The sequence below is a fragment of the Bison bison genome, unplaced genomic scaffold (assembly GCF_000754665.1).
Source record: "Bison bison bison isolate TAMUID 2011002044 unplaced genomic scaffold, Bison_UMD1.0 scf7180017864471, whole genome shotgun sequence".
Taxonomy (NCBI): domain Eukaryota; kingdom Metazoa; phylum Chordata; class Mammalia; order Artiodactyla; family Bovidae; genus Bison; species Bison bison.
In genome coordinates this window covers 19602758-19620830 of record NW_011495032.1, presented here as the reverse complement: position 1 = coordinate 19620830, position 18073 = coordinate 19602758, and the positions used below count along the sequence as shown (strand labels likewise).

At 32.3% G+C, this 18073-nt stretch overlaps 1 protein-coding gene across 3 annotated transcripts in view; it reads left to right on the top strand.

Annotated features, from left to right (window-relative positions):
- The window catches only part of PGAP1 (post-GPI attachment to proteins 1), an 81056-nt gene extending 65538 nt beyond the window's left edge, over positions 1-15518 (top strand). For all 3 annotated transcript variants that reach the window (XM_010860888.1, XM_010860889.1, XM_010860890.1), the window contains 7 exons: positions 973-1063; positions 1853-2050; positions 2985-3120; positions 4581-4631; positions 5088-5275; positions 6764-6868; positions 7881-15518. In XM_010860888.1, coding sequence (XP_010859190.1) covers positions 973-1063; positions 1853-2050; positions 2985-3120; positions 4581-4631; positions 5088-5275; positions 6764-6868; positions 7881-8019 — 908 coding nt within the window. In that variant the 3' untranslated portion in view covers positions 8020-15518. The remainder of the gene's footprint in view (positions 1-972; positions 1064-1852; positions 2051-2984; positions 3121-4580; positions 4632-5087; positions 5276-6763; positions 6869-7880) is intronic.
- Positions 15519-18073: the final 2555 nt, after the last annotated feature.

Here is an 18073-nt window from a genome sequence, read left to right as displayed (position 1 = left end):
GTCTAGGTTGGTCATAGCTTTTCTTCCAGGGAGCAAGCATCTTTTAATTTCACGGCTACAGTCACCACCTGAAGTGATTTTGGAGCCCAAGAAAATAAAGTGTGTCACTGTTTCCATTGTTTCCCATCTATTTGCCATGAAGTGATGGGACCAGATGCCATGATCTTCATTTTTTGAATGTTAAATTTTAAGCCAGCTTTTTCACTCTCCTCTTTCACTTTCATCAAGAGGCTCTTTAGTTCTTCGCTTTCTGCCATAAGGGTGGTGTCATCTGCATATCTGAGGTGATTGATATTTCTCCCAGCAGTCTTGATTCCAGCTTGTGCTTCATCCAACCCAGCATTTCGCATGATGTACTCTGCATAGAAGTTAAGTAAGCAAGCTGACAATGTACAGCCTAGACGTACTCCTTTCCCAATTTGGAACCAGTCTGTTGTTCCATGTCCTGTTAGAACTGTTGCTTCTTGACCTGTGTACATTCTACATATGATTCTGGATCAGAGAATAGTTCTGTTTTTAGTTTTTAAAGAACCTCATACTGTTTCCCCTAGTGGTTGCACCAGCTTCCATTTCCACCGACAGTGTAGAAGGTACATTGTTTTCTCCACAGCCTCTCTAAAGTGCAAGTTCCCTCAGTCATGTCCAACTCTTTTTGTGACCCCGTGGACTGTAGCCTGCAGGGCTCCTCTGCCCGTGGGATTTCCCAGCCATGGATCTGGGAGTGGGTTGCTATTTCCTTCTCCATTTCATCCTCTCTAACAATTATTATTTGTGGAGTTTTTAGTGATTGCCATTTTGACCAGAATGCGGTGGTACTTCATTGTAGTTTTGATTGTATTTCAAATTAGAATAATAAAGACTTTTGCTTTCTCACATGTAATATGGTATTCTTGTAAACAATGCAGGATGTAATATGTCTCATATTTAATTACTGTGAATTCTCTACTACATATATATATTTTTAATCACTAGGTCATTGCTTAGAATATGCTACTATGTTGGATAAAGAAGCCAAACCATACAAAGTTGATCCTTTTGTAATTATGGTTAAGTTTCTGTTGGGGTAAGTTTTATTATCTGTGATAATGATTTTTAATTTTATGTATACAATATTATGCTTGGCTCAAATACGGAGCATAAATTTTCATACAGATGAGACAATTGACTTGTTTTATTAAATGGAATTTTTCTCTTAGGCAAAGGCCTAGTAAGCATATCAACATTTACTTCAGTAGTTTAACTATTTCAAAAGTATTTATTGAAAAGTAATTATTACAGTATAAACCCATAAATATACCAGGACTTTAACATTTCCAAAAGAATGTATACAGTCCATGCTGTTGGGGGATCCCAGATTTATGAGCACACAGTGCTGTAAGATACTGATGAAACAGTGCCTCAGAACACTATTTTTATTACTTCCCATACAAAGTATATTTTAGATGTCTTTACCCTACTTAACATTGCATTCTTAATTTATTCTGATTTTTTTGGGGGGGGGGATTAAGAAGCATTACTTAGATGTCTTTTCTTCTGTTGTTATAACTAGCTATTGTCTTTATAACTTAAAAAAAAAACATTTATGACTCAATACAAGGATTACTAGAGAACAGTTAAACTGCTTTGAGACTTAAGACTCAGATCTTTGAAGATCAGTAGACTCACTAGTTCCTTACAAGGAACTGAAGTTAGTTTTTTCAGGATAATTACAAATTAAATACCATGGAACTTTGGGGACTCTAGTGAATGGTCGAATGCTTCAAATGTTAAATCCTTGAATGAGAGTTGTTGATTTTTTTGCTTTTATTGTATCATTTGCTTTTTGTTTTGTTTTGTTTTCTTTTATCCACAGATATAAATGGTTTAAAGAATTATGGGATATGTTACTGTTACCAGAATTAGATGCCATCATTTTAACTAGTCAGAGTATGTGTTTCCCCCTTGTATCTTTGATTCTTTTTCTGTTTGGAACATGTACTGCCTACTGGGGTGGCCTACTCTCTTCTACATCTGTGAAACTTCTTTCTTCATTGTGGCTAGCTTTGAAAAGGTAAAGAATGAGTGACTAAAATCTTTCTTATTGCTCTTAACGTAAGAAAAAAATCGTATTCTGATAGAGAACCTTAAGATTACTTTGCTTTCACTAAAATATAATGTCTAAGGAAAAATGTGTAAGTAGCAAAAGATCGGGTTAGTGTTCAAACTTACGTTTCTGTCATAGATAATGATTTATTTCAAGTTAAATGCTACATTTGATTTTGACCATAGTGTTCAAGATGGTCAAAAAGTCAAAAAAGTTTAACAGAGTGCACAAGTATTTTTAAATTTCACTGTTTAAATCTTTTCAAGGGGAAAGTGTTTGTTTTCTGGCAATGATTTTACATGGTGGTTTTTAGTCAAGTCTGAGAGCAAGAGACTCCAATCTTGATACGTAGGATCAGATTAGATGAAATGTGTAAGAGTTCCAAAAGCATTACCTAGAGTTTTATTATGATCCAAAGACATGGTTTGAAGTTGCTGGTAGGTTTTTCAGGTAAACCAGTGATGTAGTTTCTGTTAATTAACTCTCCTCATGATACTTCTTCCTCCACTTCTTCTAAAATGCTTCTGACATTAACATCATAAGATGTCTGAGTGACCTTGAGACTTTAAAAACAGAAAATGATTTCTTTTCATGTCAAGATCAGAATTGTATGGTACAGAGCCTATAAGTAATAATTATCTTTAACAGTATTTTTTCTCTTTTAGTACTGATACTATCTGTAGTATATCTAAATGCAAGAGAAACTATCACAGTATATAACAGAATTTTAAAATATGTGACACCATCATCTTTATTTTAAAAAGCTTTACTATTTACCTTATAGTAATGCTTGCAGATTAATAAGGAGAAGCTGACAGAGCACTATACTGTTTTCTCCTTAATTGTGACTGTTTAAATAACTGTTAATATGCTTTTAAAATCCTTATTCTTGTTATTCCAGGCCCTCTGAACTTCCTAAAGATATCAAGATAATATCACCAGACTTGCCCATTTTGACAATTATTTTTATCCTCATTAGCTGGACAACTTGTGGAGCCTTTGCCATACTTCTTACTTATCTTTACTATGTGTTTAAGGTATGTCAAATCAATAAAGCGAGAAGGCCTGAGTTGTGTATCAGGCAGGCATAGAATTACCCATCGTTGTTAAAAATTTTTTTTCAATCACTGCTGCAGTAATATTCTGTTATATACCAGGCTTATGGGTAAAGTTTTTTTTTTTTTTTTTTAACATCTTAACTATTTCAGATATATGAAGTTAACTGTAGAACTGAAGTTAACTAATCTGAATTGAGTTTCTGTGTTAAAAAACAAAGGAGGAGATATAACCTGTTTCACATTACTTGATGGTTTAGCAAATAATGTTAACTTTTTGAAAAACATTCTCCTAGAGCAGTTTGTTCATAACTTTTCTTTGAACATGGATAATAGACAAAATAAATGGTTATGTCAATGGGATCAAGTTGTTGGTCATGCTGAAACATGTAAAATGTTACAAATGTTCCTGAAGAATCGTATGACAATGATAAAAATAATTAAGTTGGTAATTTTACTGAGGAAATGAAAAACGCTTCTAAAAAGATTGTCAGTTTTACAGGAAAATTCAGGTTTATATAACTGCATGAGCTCCACATTAACCTTATATAGAGTTAGTTGATATCAGAAAGGATAATAATTTTTTTCCTTTTTTTTTTCTAGCAAAGACTTATTTGCATCTGCATTTAATACAAATGAGCTTCCCTGGTGGCTCAGACTATAAAGAATTTGCCCGCAATGCAGGTGACCCAGGTTCCATCCCTGGGTCAGGAAGATCCCACGGACAGAGGAGCCTGATGGGCCGCAGTCCGAGGGGTCACAAAGACACAGACACAACTGAGCGACTAACACTTTATCACTAAATACATGCCATTATAGATTACTTTCAGTTTTCAAAGGAAAAGTATGACCATCAGAAAAAACTATTCAGAATTGTTTTTATTTATAAATATAAATTAATTTGATTTATAAATACAATATTTTTAGTTTTTTAGGTGAATATTACAAACAACTGACACAGTAAGAAAAACTTTCTCAAATACTTAAGCACAGCTAATAAATTTGTAGACTTTCCCAGGTTCTTGTAAACATTTTACCATCCTATATAATTGAGTTTTGATTTTCAAAGATTTAGATTATATATCACTTGTTGAGATGTTTATACTGTGCTGAATATAATCAAATTTTTGACTTACATGACATTCTAAGTTGCGTTAGCAAGGCACTATTCAAGCATATGGTCACACAGTGTAAAGACTAACATTATATCCTAACCCCAACATACTCTGTGATGTTTTATTTGTTTCTGATTTTTAATCCATGATAGCAAGCACATGTAGCTATTATTTATCTTTTCTAAAAGAATGTTTTTAAATGTTGAAATGGATTTTTATTTATTTAGATTTTTAAAACTTCAAATTATAATGCTTCTCAATTTCAATAAAAATGGTTGTTTTTTGTTTCAAAATAAAAGTAAAATTAATGTCTTTTCTTTTTCATAGATTGTTCATCTGCAAGCCAGCCTAACAACGTTTAAAAACAGTCAGACTGTGGTAAGTTTTATTTTCATAGCTCTGTAGAACATGGAAAAACAAAAGTTTATTTAAAAAACAAGTTAGAAATTTACAATATTTAGAAGTTTACAATATTTGAATTTAAATAGCTTTAAGAAAATTGAACGTAATAAATATTAAAATGAGACTTAGAGATTGTCATTTAGTTTGATGTTAGTGCTTAAGTTGCTTTTGTTATTACAATTATCTCTTAAATTTTATTTCAAGTAATTACTTAGAGGATATATTCTTAGCAGTGGAAATAACAAGTCAATGGAATAAGTTTTATAACTGACAACTGCTTTAAAATACTTTCAAATAAGATAATTTCAGTATTTTATATCAGTTTGGTAATGAAAAACTGTATTCAGCTGTTCGATAATTGAGTATGATTCTAAGTAAATTAATACATAATTTTACTTAATATCTCAATATTTTTGCTTTATTGCTTTATAGAATCCCAAACACTCTAGAAGAAGTGAAAAAAAATCCAATCACCATAAAGACTCTGCAGTACACCATCTCCGCTTATCTTCCAGTGATGCTGAAGATAGTCTTCGCATGCACAGTACTTTGATTAACTTATTAACATGGATTGTATTACTCAGCATGCCATCTTTAATTTATTGGCTAAAGAATCTTAGGTAAGTTTTATTTATATAGTTATAATTTATGTGGTTTAAATGATAAATATCTGTAAGTAGAGACTTGCAAGATTACTAATGATTCATAAAACTTTCACAAGAACAAGAAGCTTTCACCTGAAATTTATTTTTAGCATATTCACATTTTCTCTTTTTCCATGAGAATATAAACTTCCCTAAAATCTGCCCAATAGGGGGGAATTCTATTTTATTTACTTTTCCTTTCATCTTTTTTGAGTCTAGAAATACATGAAAATGTGCTTTATTTTGCTGACTTGAGGTATTCATAATGTTAGTGCTTTAATTTTTCAACTTATGATCAATTTTATATTAAATTGAGGGGAAGATAAATGCTACATTTAAAATAATAGAAATAATGAAGGAAGTGTGTACTTTTCTGATGTGTCCTACACATTGAACAGAGTAAGTGATCAGGTATTTACTACTGAAAACTGTCATTTGTGTGCTAGGTCAAATGAAGCCTAAAAATGCCCTCTAAGGTTATTTCTAGAATATTTAGTTTTTAGTAAATTGTCATTTTTTAAAAAGCTCCCTTATTCAGTTAATAGTGAACTCCTGATTAATGTAGATTTTATAAATGATGTAAAATTTTCAGATTATCTACATATTGGAGGTGGTTTTTTTTGAAAAGTCAGATGAATCAAAACAAGTTCAATAAGTTAAATCATTGGTTACCAGATGTTAATATCCTTCCTCTGTCCCTTATTTTGGGCTTCCCAGGTAGTGTTAGTAAAATACTTGTCTGCTAATGCAGGAGACTTAAAAGATGCGGGTTCGATCCCTGGGTTGGGAAGATCCCCTGGAAGAGGGTATGGCAACCCAATCCAGTATTCTTGCCTACAAAATCCCTTGGACAGAGGAGCCTGGCAAGTTATGGTCCATAGGGATGCAGAGTCAGACACGACTGAAGTGACTTAGTAAGTCCGTAACTTTAATCAAGGTCCAGATTTTTGGTCACAGATTTGGGGAGAAAACCACTTCAGGAGCACAAATTTATGATTCTGAAAGGTGTAGGTATCTTACTCAATGCAAGAGATGAGAATTTGGATTTTAAAAAATAAGGGACAATAAATTTAAAGAAAAAATAAGGGACAGTTACTTTGGGTAAACTTTTTTTTTTTATCTTATTTAAATAAAACAATTTAAATATATTTTAAATAATTTGTTTTATGAAATATTATCTGTATATGACATTTCAGGCATATACTTACAGAAAGGAAGTGCTTCCATATTGGATATTTTCATTTCCTTTAGTGGCTTCTGAACATAATTCTCCATCTAAAACCTTGAGTATAAAGATGATGTAGAGCAAAATTTATTTATTAATGATTTCATGAACACTTTAGAGATTTCTTATATCCACATTGTAATTGTAAGGTTTTGAAATTTATTTATTGATTCTGATAATTTAAAATGATGGGCTATGCTTCGTTGATTTATGTTTTTCTTTTTTCCTTTCTGATCTAGGTATTACTTTAAACTTAATCCTGATCCGTGTAAACCTTTGGCATTTATCCTTATTCCAACTATGGCAATTCTTGGAAATACTTACACTACTTCAATAAAGTCAAGGTATAGTCTTTTAATCTTTCTTTTTCTCTCATCTATTCCTGGTATTCTTTTATGTCTGGAACATACCTTTTGTTCCTAATTTCCTGGACAATACTAAAGGTGATACCTTAATAGTAATTAGGTTTATATGTAAATATTATAGCTTATGTGCAGATGTATTGTTTTCTTAATTATGGGTTTTATTTGTTAGTATATAATAATTTTTTTCTTTAAAAAGTTAATCCTTAAAATATTTGATATTTAAGTTTGCTTCCAACAAAATACAGGAGTTGAAAGTAGGTAGAAATATAATAGATGAGGGTGGATCCATGAGGTTCATTGTACTGTTAATCTACTTATATATATGTTTAAGATTTTCAATAATAAAATTTTACCTTTCATTGACTGCTTATTTGCTCTGAGAGTGTTTTCAGTTGATTCTGGCAGATAGTTGCAGATATTCTAAAATCAGGCAGATCTAGGATTTAAATCTAAGGCTTTGTGTCCTTCAGTAAATTTCTTAATCCCTCAGTTTATCTGTTTTCAGAGTAAAAAGGTGACAGTCTTTCTTGATAGTAGTTTTAAATAGTTAGTGTCTTGTTTTATATGCTCCTGTTAGGAATTAAGGATTTTCTGTTGATGTTGTTGAAGCTTTTTGCTGATATTAAATAGGTTGAAAATAAATATTTCTGTAGCTATATCTTAGTAAACATTATTGATTTTTTCTTATTAAAATAAATCTCTTAAGTCAAATTGCTAAATATAAGTCCAACTAGTATTTTTTTGTGCTTAAAATTGAAAAGAATAAGCAAAACTGGTTATTTACTTAATAGAATATGTTTCTCTTTTCCAGCCAAAATGTATTCGTACTGATATTTTTTTTAAAATATGGACTGTTAAATTCTTTATGTGAAAAATTACTTTATCTAAAATCACATAGAATACTTTACAAAACTGTATAAAAGACTGACATATTCAGTTTTTGTTCACTGAGTAAGTTAACATTATAATGTATATTTCTGTCTCTTTACAGTAAATTATTGAAGACTACTTCACAGTTTCCACTTCCTCTGGCTGTTGGTGTGATTGCTTTTGGGTCATCACATTTATACAGGGTTCCATGCTTTGTCTTCATTCCTCTTTTACTCCATGCATTATGCAACTTTATGTAAGATTGGATTTAAGGAATGATAAAGATGATTTATGCCTTTAGGGACAATATGAAGTGGGAACAACACAGATCCATCAGTGTCGACAGCAAGATCCTTTGGAGAAGACAAGTCTATTTTTACAATGTTGAAGATAGGAAATTAGTTTTGTAATGCTTGAGGAAAGTAGCTGAAGCATGGTTTTGTTTTGTGGTATGACATCTGTGTACTAGTCATTTTTGAAAAATTAGTAAAAGGATACGGTGGCCACTGTCTTTGAGGACTTCTCTGCAGAACTAGTCTGCTTGATTGGCCATGCCAGGATCTTCTCCTAAACACTCAGTAAATGTAGCATTGTTTTTTGTCTCATCACCTCAAACATTCTGCTCATTTCATCAAGCTTTCTTCTGAAAAGTGGGTTACTTTGTATTTGCTACACTATATATATTGAAAAATAAGTCTTAAAAGATTAATGAAATTTAAACTGCTTTATCAGAAATAAAATAGCCACAATCTTTAGTTTTTGGCAGCCAGAGTGAACAAAATAGATCTTTTGTTTTCTTACTTCTGTGAAAATATGCTTTAAGTTCAAAAGAGACATGTTTTCTTGATAACTAAGCAAGATTAGTGAATAGAAACATAATTCAAATTTAAAACTTAATGAAAATTTCTTCTTGCTTTTCAAATAAGAATCTTATTTTGTGTTCTTAGTGATTATCAGGAGACTATTAAAGAAATGTCTTGCTAAATTTGAGGCAAATTCTCATAGATATTTACCTGTAGGCATTGGAGCAGTTCAGTCATTCAGTCTGTACCATTTTATTTAATTCATTGATCCCATCGTTGCCAAGTGTCTCTGGTCGTGATGGATCATTAAAATAACTAAATTCCAGTAGTCAGAAAAAAAAACTCTGCATTTGCACAGTTTTTGTCTCCTATAGGGAGAAAAATCAGCATGATCAAGTACAGTACTACATTTAATGTATAGAATTAAACTATTAATGGAATAACAGTTTTTCCACAGTGGATAACTGTTATTCCATTAATAGCATAAGTATACACAATATACCTGAATAAGTTGGAGTATTTAGTCACTAGGTTTAATAGTAGAATCTTAATTTGCCAAGGTAATTACTAATTGACAGATAAGAGTAATATTACATTTCATTTCAGATTTCAGCTCATTTTTAAAAAGTAGATGTAATTCAGGCTGGGGTATACCGGGTGATAGAGTCCTTTCTTCCAATGTGTATGCTGTAAATACCCAAAACCTTTCAAGTATAGTCCTTATGTTCCAGTAACTTCACAGTTGCACTTGTGAACTTGTGTCCTTGTTAGTGCCAAGGAATGTCCAAAAGTACCAGGTTCATTTTACCTGCCATTGCAACCGAATTCCATTACAGCCTCTCAGCTGTTACTGCCTATTAGAGAGTCACCCCCATTTTACTGCGTGTAGAGGGTTACCTCACTTCTTTTCTAAGTTGTCCGTCAGGTCGTTACTGTTTTATCATCATTTGAAGAGGATCTTGCTGTCATCTCTGAGAGTTATAAGTTTTTTTATTCTATTGTTCTCTTTCTCAGCTTTATGTTCAGTATTCATATTTTCACTTACTGGGATCATTAAAGGGAAGTGATAACCTTATAATAGACATGGCAGGCATACCAGGCTCTTGTTTGCTAAAAGTAGCAAAAGGGATTAAAATACAATAATGCTTGTGTGTTCAAACCTGAAAAGAAAGAGTACACTTTCCCATGACATGTCACATACATATTTAAACAAGGATACATATGCCTAGGTTTAGCTATACACACGTTCATAACAGCTTTTGCACATAGGATGTCTTTTGTTTTTTCACTCAGGTGTAGTTGTATTTCAAGTTACAGGTTAAATATGTCATTTAAATATTTCTAAATTTGAATTTAATTCCATATACAGAACCTAAGCAAATTCATTAATTAGAATCTTCTAATTTGGCCTGTACTTTCATCACAATTGACAGCTATAATTGTGTTTATGTGATTTAAGTCTCCTTGTTTAGTCATTTCTGCTCATCGGTAAAATGTAACAAGCTTAAATTTCTCATTTGTGGGTAGTGTGTTAGCTTTTTAAAGCAGCAGATTAGGCACACTAATCTTCATGAAAATATTTTCATGTGAGTGTAGTTACCATGTAGTCCTAAAGTCTTATTCCAACAAAATATTTCATTTTAGGACCACAGAAAGGATTCTAATTAAGCATGTATAAACAACAGTCGTTTGGGTTCTTATACATAATTCACACACACACACACACACACACACACACACACACATTCATTTTCACAGGGTCTTCATCAAGTCCTAATGTAATTTAAACCCAGATAACTATCAGAGATGAGAAGGTAGGCTCTTTCTGAAGATTAGTAAAACTAATGTTTCTATCACTTGAGAAAATGAAAGTCCCTTGTCTTTAAATTACACATTCTTTCAAGCATACCTAAGACCTATATTATTAGCTGGCAAAACAGCACAGGTTCATCAGAAATGTTACTAAAAATGAAACTTTATTGGCAGTTAGGGATTGTCTTATTTAGAAAACTTCTGAGCTTTGTTGTCATAACATCTTTATTTAGATTTTTTTGAGTTTTTAACTTATAAAAATTACTCCTAGACCCTATTGTTGATACCTAGATCAAATATAGCCTGGACTGGACAAACACTGAATACTTTCAGTGTTTCTAAAGACTCCTCTGGAGTTACTACTGTTAAAATTTGGAGCAGATAATATGATAGAAATTATTAACACTTTTTTCTTTATCTTTTTCATGTTAGAAAGTACACAATTTCTGCTAGCTTTTTTCTTGATTCTCACCAGAATGAAAGTATTTAAAACACTAGTCCTAAAAAAAAACCATTTGTGCCTGATTAACACTGACTTTGTGTCTCTTCAGTATATATTGATCATGTATTGATTAATCTTTAATTTTTTTTATATTTCAGTCAGATAAGTTCCTATGTATATAATGGAGTACTTCTCGTTTGAACTACACTATAATATCTGCATGATTATACAGTAGGTAAAAGAAAGAAAGAACTATAATAGGCCTAGTAAATGTTTTTTGTTGATTATCCTGCCACTCTCGCAGATGCTACACATTGCCACCACACATACATACTTTCATGAGACAGATTATCTGATTTGGTCATTATCTATCTAGTTCCCATTCTTAACTCTTCAGGTTTTTCACTTACAGCATAGTGTATTATTTTTACCTCACGGTTGATTAGCATCTCTTACAGAAGGTGGTCAAGGGAAGTAAAACAATTAAAGGTAAAACTCAGTTTTCAGTTTATTCTTGAAAGCTCTGGAGAAATAGGAAAACAGAGATGATGAGGTAAGCTAGAACTGTTGATTCCTGAATCCCAGACCATTCAGTTGGCCTGTATTTTATGTCTTGCTTTATTGTGAGGTTTAGGGCAAAACCTTACAGTGCCACATTTGCAATGTTTTAGTGACTTGTTATTAAAATTAGTTGGGAAGAATTTTTTTAATGTATAGGGACTTCTGTGACTAAGGTATTTGTTGATTATTTTTTATCATCACTTTGTGTTTTCTCTGTGTTTTAGATTTATGAAATTATAGGAAACAAGATAACCTTGTGAAGTTTTTTTTTGGGGGGGGGATGGTCAATTTGAAGAGTATAGTACTCCCCAGGAATAAAAGAAGCAATAAAAGTCTTTGTGTTATGAAATTAGACCCAGACAGAAAGCTTCTTGCCATGTAAGGTAAATGTAGAAGATATTTTTACAAAATGCTAAGATGATTAGGAACTGAAATTTTATCCCAGTATTTTGGAACAGAGGACATTTCAAGTTCTGTAATGAACTTTTGCTTATACATTATTACTCATGCATTCTTTCACAGTATGTTTTAACAGCCTGAGGAAATAGAAAGCTTGTAAGGCTACTTATGTTCTTTACTTTTAATAAGAATAATAGGAAAGAAAAGTCAAATCAGTAATCCAAATCTGAATATGTGTACTCTAAATGCTCAAGAATTCACATTTTTTATAAATTATATTATGATTACAGATGACTGAATTTTATATATTAGTAACTTAGTCTGAAGAATGGAACAAAATTTGGAAATAAACTGTTATTTCATTTATAGTAGAAATGTAGCAATATACCTGAATTGGTAACATCACTTTAAAAAGTTAGATGATATTCTAAGCTATTGATACATCTTGATTACATTGTCTCTAGCTGAAATTTTTTAAATCAAGTGCAGTACTTTCTAAAAGTGTTTTGCATGTTATGCTGCCAAAAATGACTATGTTTTGAAATACCAAGTAACCAGTTAATTTCTAATGGACTTTGTATGGACTTGATATATATGAGTCAGATTTATTCTGTGCTCATTCTGTACATTGTAACCTGGAACACTTCTGAAAAACTGTATCTGTTGATGTAGTTTGATTAGTTAGTGAAGATTTGTTTGCATATGTGAACCCTAATCCTAGTTTAAGAACTCTAGAAGTAGCCATTTTTGTAAAGTTCATATGCTAATTTTTTTGGTGGTATTTTGGTTTTTAGTATTTATATAGTAGAAATGTTACTACTAAAAGATTTATAGATAAAGCATAGAACTATTATTCAAAAGCCTAAATGATAGGCATGTTTTGTATTTAATGTTGTACTTGTTTTGTTTCATATTGGACTTTTTACATCCCTTCTTTTAGGGAAAAAAACCACATTTGAATTTTTTTTAGCATAAAGCTCTGCATTGAAAATAGAACTGTATTCATATGGTTAGCAAAACACACTTTGCCACCAAAGCTAAATGAAATTTTAAAATACCTCCAGATATCCGTGCCAATGAACTTTTCTTACCATATTGGGATTAAAGCAAAAATAATCTTTTCAGTATTTTTCTTCTAGGACTTATATTAAATATGCAAATCATCAAAATTTATATTCTGTATCCTGATTTTTCTTTGAAAATATATAAAGCTTACAGAATAGTGTATTCTATTTTGTCTGATTTCTGAAATAGTGTTTTCTGGTTTTATTGGATGAAAATTAGTTTACCTGATAATGATCTTTCAGTAATTGGTTGAAGAAATCATTTAGGTAATCTTGTTTCAGATTCATTCTGTAAAACTTTAAATTCTATTGCCCTGATCATTTTTAGTACAGGTATCTCTCATTTATGTAATAGAAAGTTTTTTGTGGAATTTCTTTCATTTTCTATGTTTTTCCATTCATTCCCTTTCTACAGTCACACGGGGGAAATTTATCCACTGGAACGCAACATAGTACAATGAAGTAAGCATTGTAAAATGGAAAATGTAAAGACAATCAAGATGTTAACGCTGAAGTGTTAACATTGATGTGGTAGTGTACTCATGAGAGAAAAGCTGGAATATGATAGATTCAGAAACTGTTGTGTTTATATGGTTGAAATTCTTCAATTTCTCTCCTATAGAAATTTTCACAGGGAATTTCAGTCCCTCATTTTACGGTTTTCCCCCTAATTTAATGTCAGTTAACTGTTTCTCTGCCCAGTCATGTTGATGCAGTTTGCATAAGTAGCCTTGGAAGTAAAGAAGCAACAGATAAAGCCAAATATTAAAGTGTTTGGCCTTGATTATACAATTATCTGGTGAGGGTAGATGATAATAAAAAGATGATGTATAAGATCTAAAAATTCAGTGAACATTATTTTTGGAATGAGTGTGTCCTTTGTGTTGAATAGTCCTAAATAGGAGATGCCTGTATTTAACATAACCATGTTTTCTTTATAATCAGATATGTATTTGTTGGAATATTGGTACAAATAATCTTCTCTGCCTCTACTGTAGAAGGAGAAAAATCCAGTTTTTAGTGTATATAAATTAAGAAATTGTGTATTTACATTTTAAAAAATAGAAAAATGATTTAGATATATTGTTTTGAAGTGATTGTATTACCATTTCTTAAGCTTATGGCTAACTATAAATGTAGCAACATACCCGTGAAAAACCAGACCAAAATTGAATGCATATTAACACTGTGACCTTGAACTTATAGTTGTTTGGGATAAAATAGACCGTGCCTTAAAATGCTGAAAGAATGCCATGAAATTTTATAATTATATATTTTAGTATTGGTGGTCTTCTCAAATTGGCCCCAAATCCTTTTGTTAAGGCTGGTGAAGTAAAAAATTTTAAATAACAGTTAATCAGTATTACCCTTAGTATAAGCTGAACTATTGCTCCACAGGCCTCTCTTAATTTCCATAGTTCCCATTTCAAATTAAAATTAACTTCATAGATGTAGAAACTAAGTTTGGCTACAGTTTTTGAAAATAAATTTATTTTAGGAAAAGGTAGCATTTCTGAGATTAATACACATGAAAACGTAACCTACAAGTGTATTTTTTTGTCTTTTTAATGAATAATTATCAAAGACATGAATTCTTCTTTAAGACATGTACTTATTTTTTTCCTCAGATTATTGAGCCTTGTATATCAGTTAGTTTAGCCAATAATGATTTTTCATTAAATATAAACTCAGATTCATGTATATATTTAAACATTATTTTCCCTTTTACTCTTTTCTTCCTAGTTATTTTTAAGATACCAAGAGAAAACTGGCCCCACTTTTTAATGGATTTTCTTTTAATATAAAGACTTACATTTTTATTATGCTTATTTAGAATAATGGATATAATTTCAGTCAAAACAAATCGTTCCATTCATAGGATGTTCATGGTCTCTGCTAAAAGATGCCCATATCTCCGTGTACTCAGAATTTTTTGTATATTTTTTATTTATAATTTTGAATATAAACTCAGCATTTTTCTTTCTTCTCATTTAACCTCCACTACCTCCCATCAAAGACAAAAATATAGGTTTCTCTGAAAGTGTGTAGAAAGAAAATGTCTTTCCTTAAAGCATGGTCAAATTGAGATGGAAATAGTTTGGGCAAGGGTATGTAATACAGTAAGAAACATGGCTGTCATGTCAACCTGCATCAGTTTCTATATTATAGTTAGAAGTTTATAGAGGACAAACTATGTGTTAGATTGAGATAGACTCAGTAATCATTAATTTGCAAATCAGTAATTTTATTCAGAAAATGTAGCACATAATACTTAGCAGTGCAAAACAATTCATCCTATAATATATACTGAAAAATTATTGTCATCTTGCAGATTTTTCCTTTGAAACATGCATGACCTTCTCTAGTACTTTGTACAATGTATGGTATACTAAATATATTTATGTGTAATTTTGTGTGTACTTTTTGTATAATTATAATTAACATTATTATATTTAACTAGTTGTAATTCACAAAAAGTGCTATTTATTGTACTCCGTAGAGTGTTGTGAATGTTTTTATCTGTGTTTCAATGTTATGGTATAGGGTTTAATAGACGAATATTTGCCTTCAGTCTCCGCTCAGGTATTAATGTGTAGCATTATTTGGTGCTTTCTTTTTAATCTGTCATAATTTGATGTTCTGAATGTTCAACAATAAATTTGGAGAACAAAAACACATGGTGCAGAATTGCTTACCAGTTCACATACTCCACAACACCATCTCAGGAAGAACCCTTAAAAATGATTTTTTTATTGCATGTCTAACATTTCAGAAGTTTAAATGCCTAAGCATGTAACATGATAAACATGATACATGACAGTAAATATAGGATATACGAAAATTTCTAGTATTTCCCAATTTGGTATTTTGTAGCTTCCCATATAGGCTTCCTTGGTGGCTTAGTGGTAAAGAATCTACCTGCCAGTGCAGGAGATATGGGTTTGATCCCTTGGTTGGGAAGATCCCCTAGAGAAGGAAATGGCAACCCACTCCAGTATCCTTGACTAGGAAATCCCATGGACAGAAGAGCCTGGCAATGGGATCACAGAAGCGTTGGACATGACTTAGTGACTAAATAAGAAACTTTATTATAGAATGGATGGCAGGAGTCAGATGGGGTAGGACATCTTTTGAGGGATACATGTCTTCTTACATAGTGATTAGAATGGTGTTTTCTAAATTATTTTAACCAGCATCTCTAAATATATGAACATTTACAAATTATCTGTTTGTGTTAACATTGTGTATATTATTAAATATACCCCCAAAGGGTAATTTTTAAAGATGAGAAATACACATCTAGAAGCTTTAATATTTTCCTTGAATACGTTGAGAATTATCTTGAAATACCCAATGTGGAAGCCACTGGAGTGTACAACATGAAAGCCTCAAAGGCCTTTCCCATCAGTTTTTTTTTTTAATTCTCACTTCATCTTCACTTTCTTTCCATAAGAGATATATTTTATATCGTTTTTATTGCTTCATAGCAAATTACAAAATTTAAAGCTTAAAACAACACCTATTTATTTACTCACAGTTCTCTAGGTCAGAAGTCTGGGCACAAGACCAGCTGGGTTCTCTGCTCAGAATCACATTTCTAAAATCAAGGTATCAGTGAGGTCTGTGGTCCCATCTGAGACTCATTCAGATTGTTACAGGTGGAGGTTCCTGTTTTCTTGCTGGCTGTCAACTTCCTCCCTTAGAAGGCATGGAGTAGCCTTCACAGTCAACAAGAGTCCAAAATGCAGTACTTGGGTGCAGTCTCAAAAACAACAGAATGATCTCAGTTCATTTCCAAGGCAAACTATTCAACATCATAATAATCCAAGTCTGTGCCCCAACCACTAATGCCAAAGAAGCTGAAATTGAGCAATTCTATGAAGATCTCCAAGACCTCCTAGAACTAACACCCCAAAAAAGATGTCCTTTTTATCACTGGGGACTGGAATGCAAAAGTAGGAAGTCAAGAGATACCTGGAGTAACCAGCAAATTTGGCCATGGAGTACAAAATGAAACAGAGCAAAGGCTAACAGTTTTCCCAGGAGAACACACTGGTCATAGCAAACACTCTCTTCCAGCAACACAAGAGACGAATCAACACATGGACATCACCAGATAGTCAATACCAAAATCAGATTGGTTATATTTGCAGCCAAAGATGAAGAAGCTCTACAGTCAGCTCAATCAACTTCTGAGCTCCCTGCCGTGGAGCCTTTGACACAGTGGCAGTTTATTCCTGCAAGACCAGCAGAAGAATTCCTCTCATGTTTTGAATCTCTTCAACTTCCTTTGTCTCTGACTCTCAGACCCAGATTTAGAGGTCTCTTGTTAGCAGCTCAGATCCACTGAGATGATTTCTCTTTTGATTAACTCAAAGCCAACCTTAATTATACCTGGAAAATCCTTTGTGCCATGTAAGGTAACATCATATTCCCAAATACAAATTGCATACACACTCAAGAGGCATGGTGTGTACACTAGAGAGAATCCATTTTAGAAGTATACCTACCATACAACAACAAAAAATACTTAAGTGATATTTATGCCATAGTTTTAATTGAAAGCTAATAAAATATTTCAGTGAAAGAAAAGCCCCTCCATTCTTGGATTGAATTTTAAACAACCCTTAGAAAAGATGAAAACAGTCTCCCATTTCTGGGTTAGTGTATGTGTGTGTGAGAGAGATTATAATTAGTTTAGAGATGGTTTTGTTCTTTTCTGTTTTTTCTGAACAGTTAGAATTCGGATATGGCCTGAAATTAAGGATCAGTAGACTAGTTTGCCTTGTCAAGTGAATGAAAACATTTTACTATACGTTCAATAGATATGATTTCATATTGTGTATAGGTCAGGATCGGAGAAGGCAATGGCACCCCACTCCAGTACTCTTGCCTGGAAAATCCCATAGACAGAGGAGCCTGGTAGACTGGAGTCCATGGGGTCGTGAAGAGTCGGACACAACTGAGCGACTTTCACTTTTTCACTTTCCTGCACTGGAGAAGGAAATGGCAACCCACTCCAGTGTTCTTGCCTGGAGATTCCCAGGGACAGCGGAGCCTGGTGGGCTGCTGTCTATGGGGTTGCACAGAGTCCGACATGACTGAAGTGACTTAGCAGCATAGGTCAGGATTAATAACTCAAAATTGCATAAAATTGAGCTTTTAAAAATACTTATAGTGATTTGCTTTTCTCTTGAATATGTTTAGAGAATTAAGTTTCATGAGACTTCCT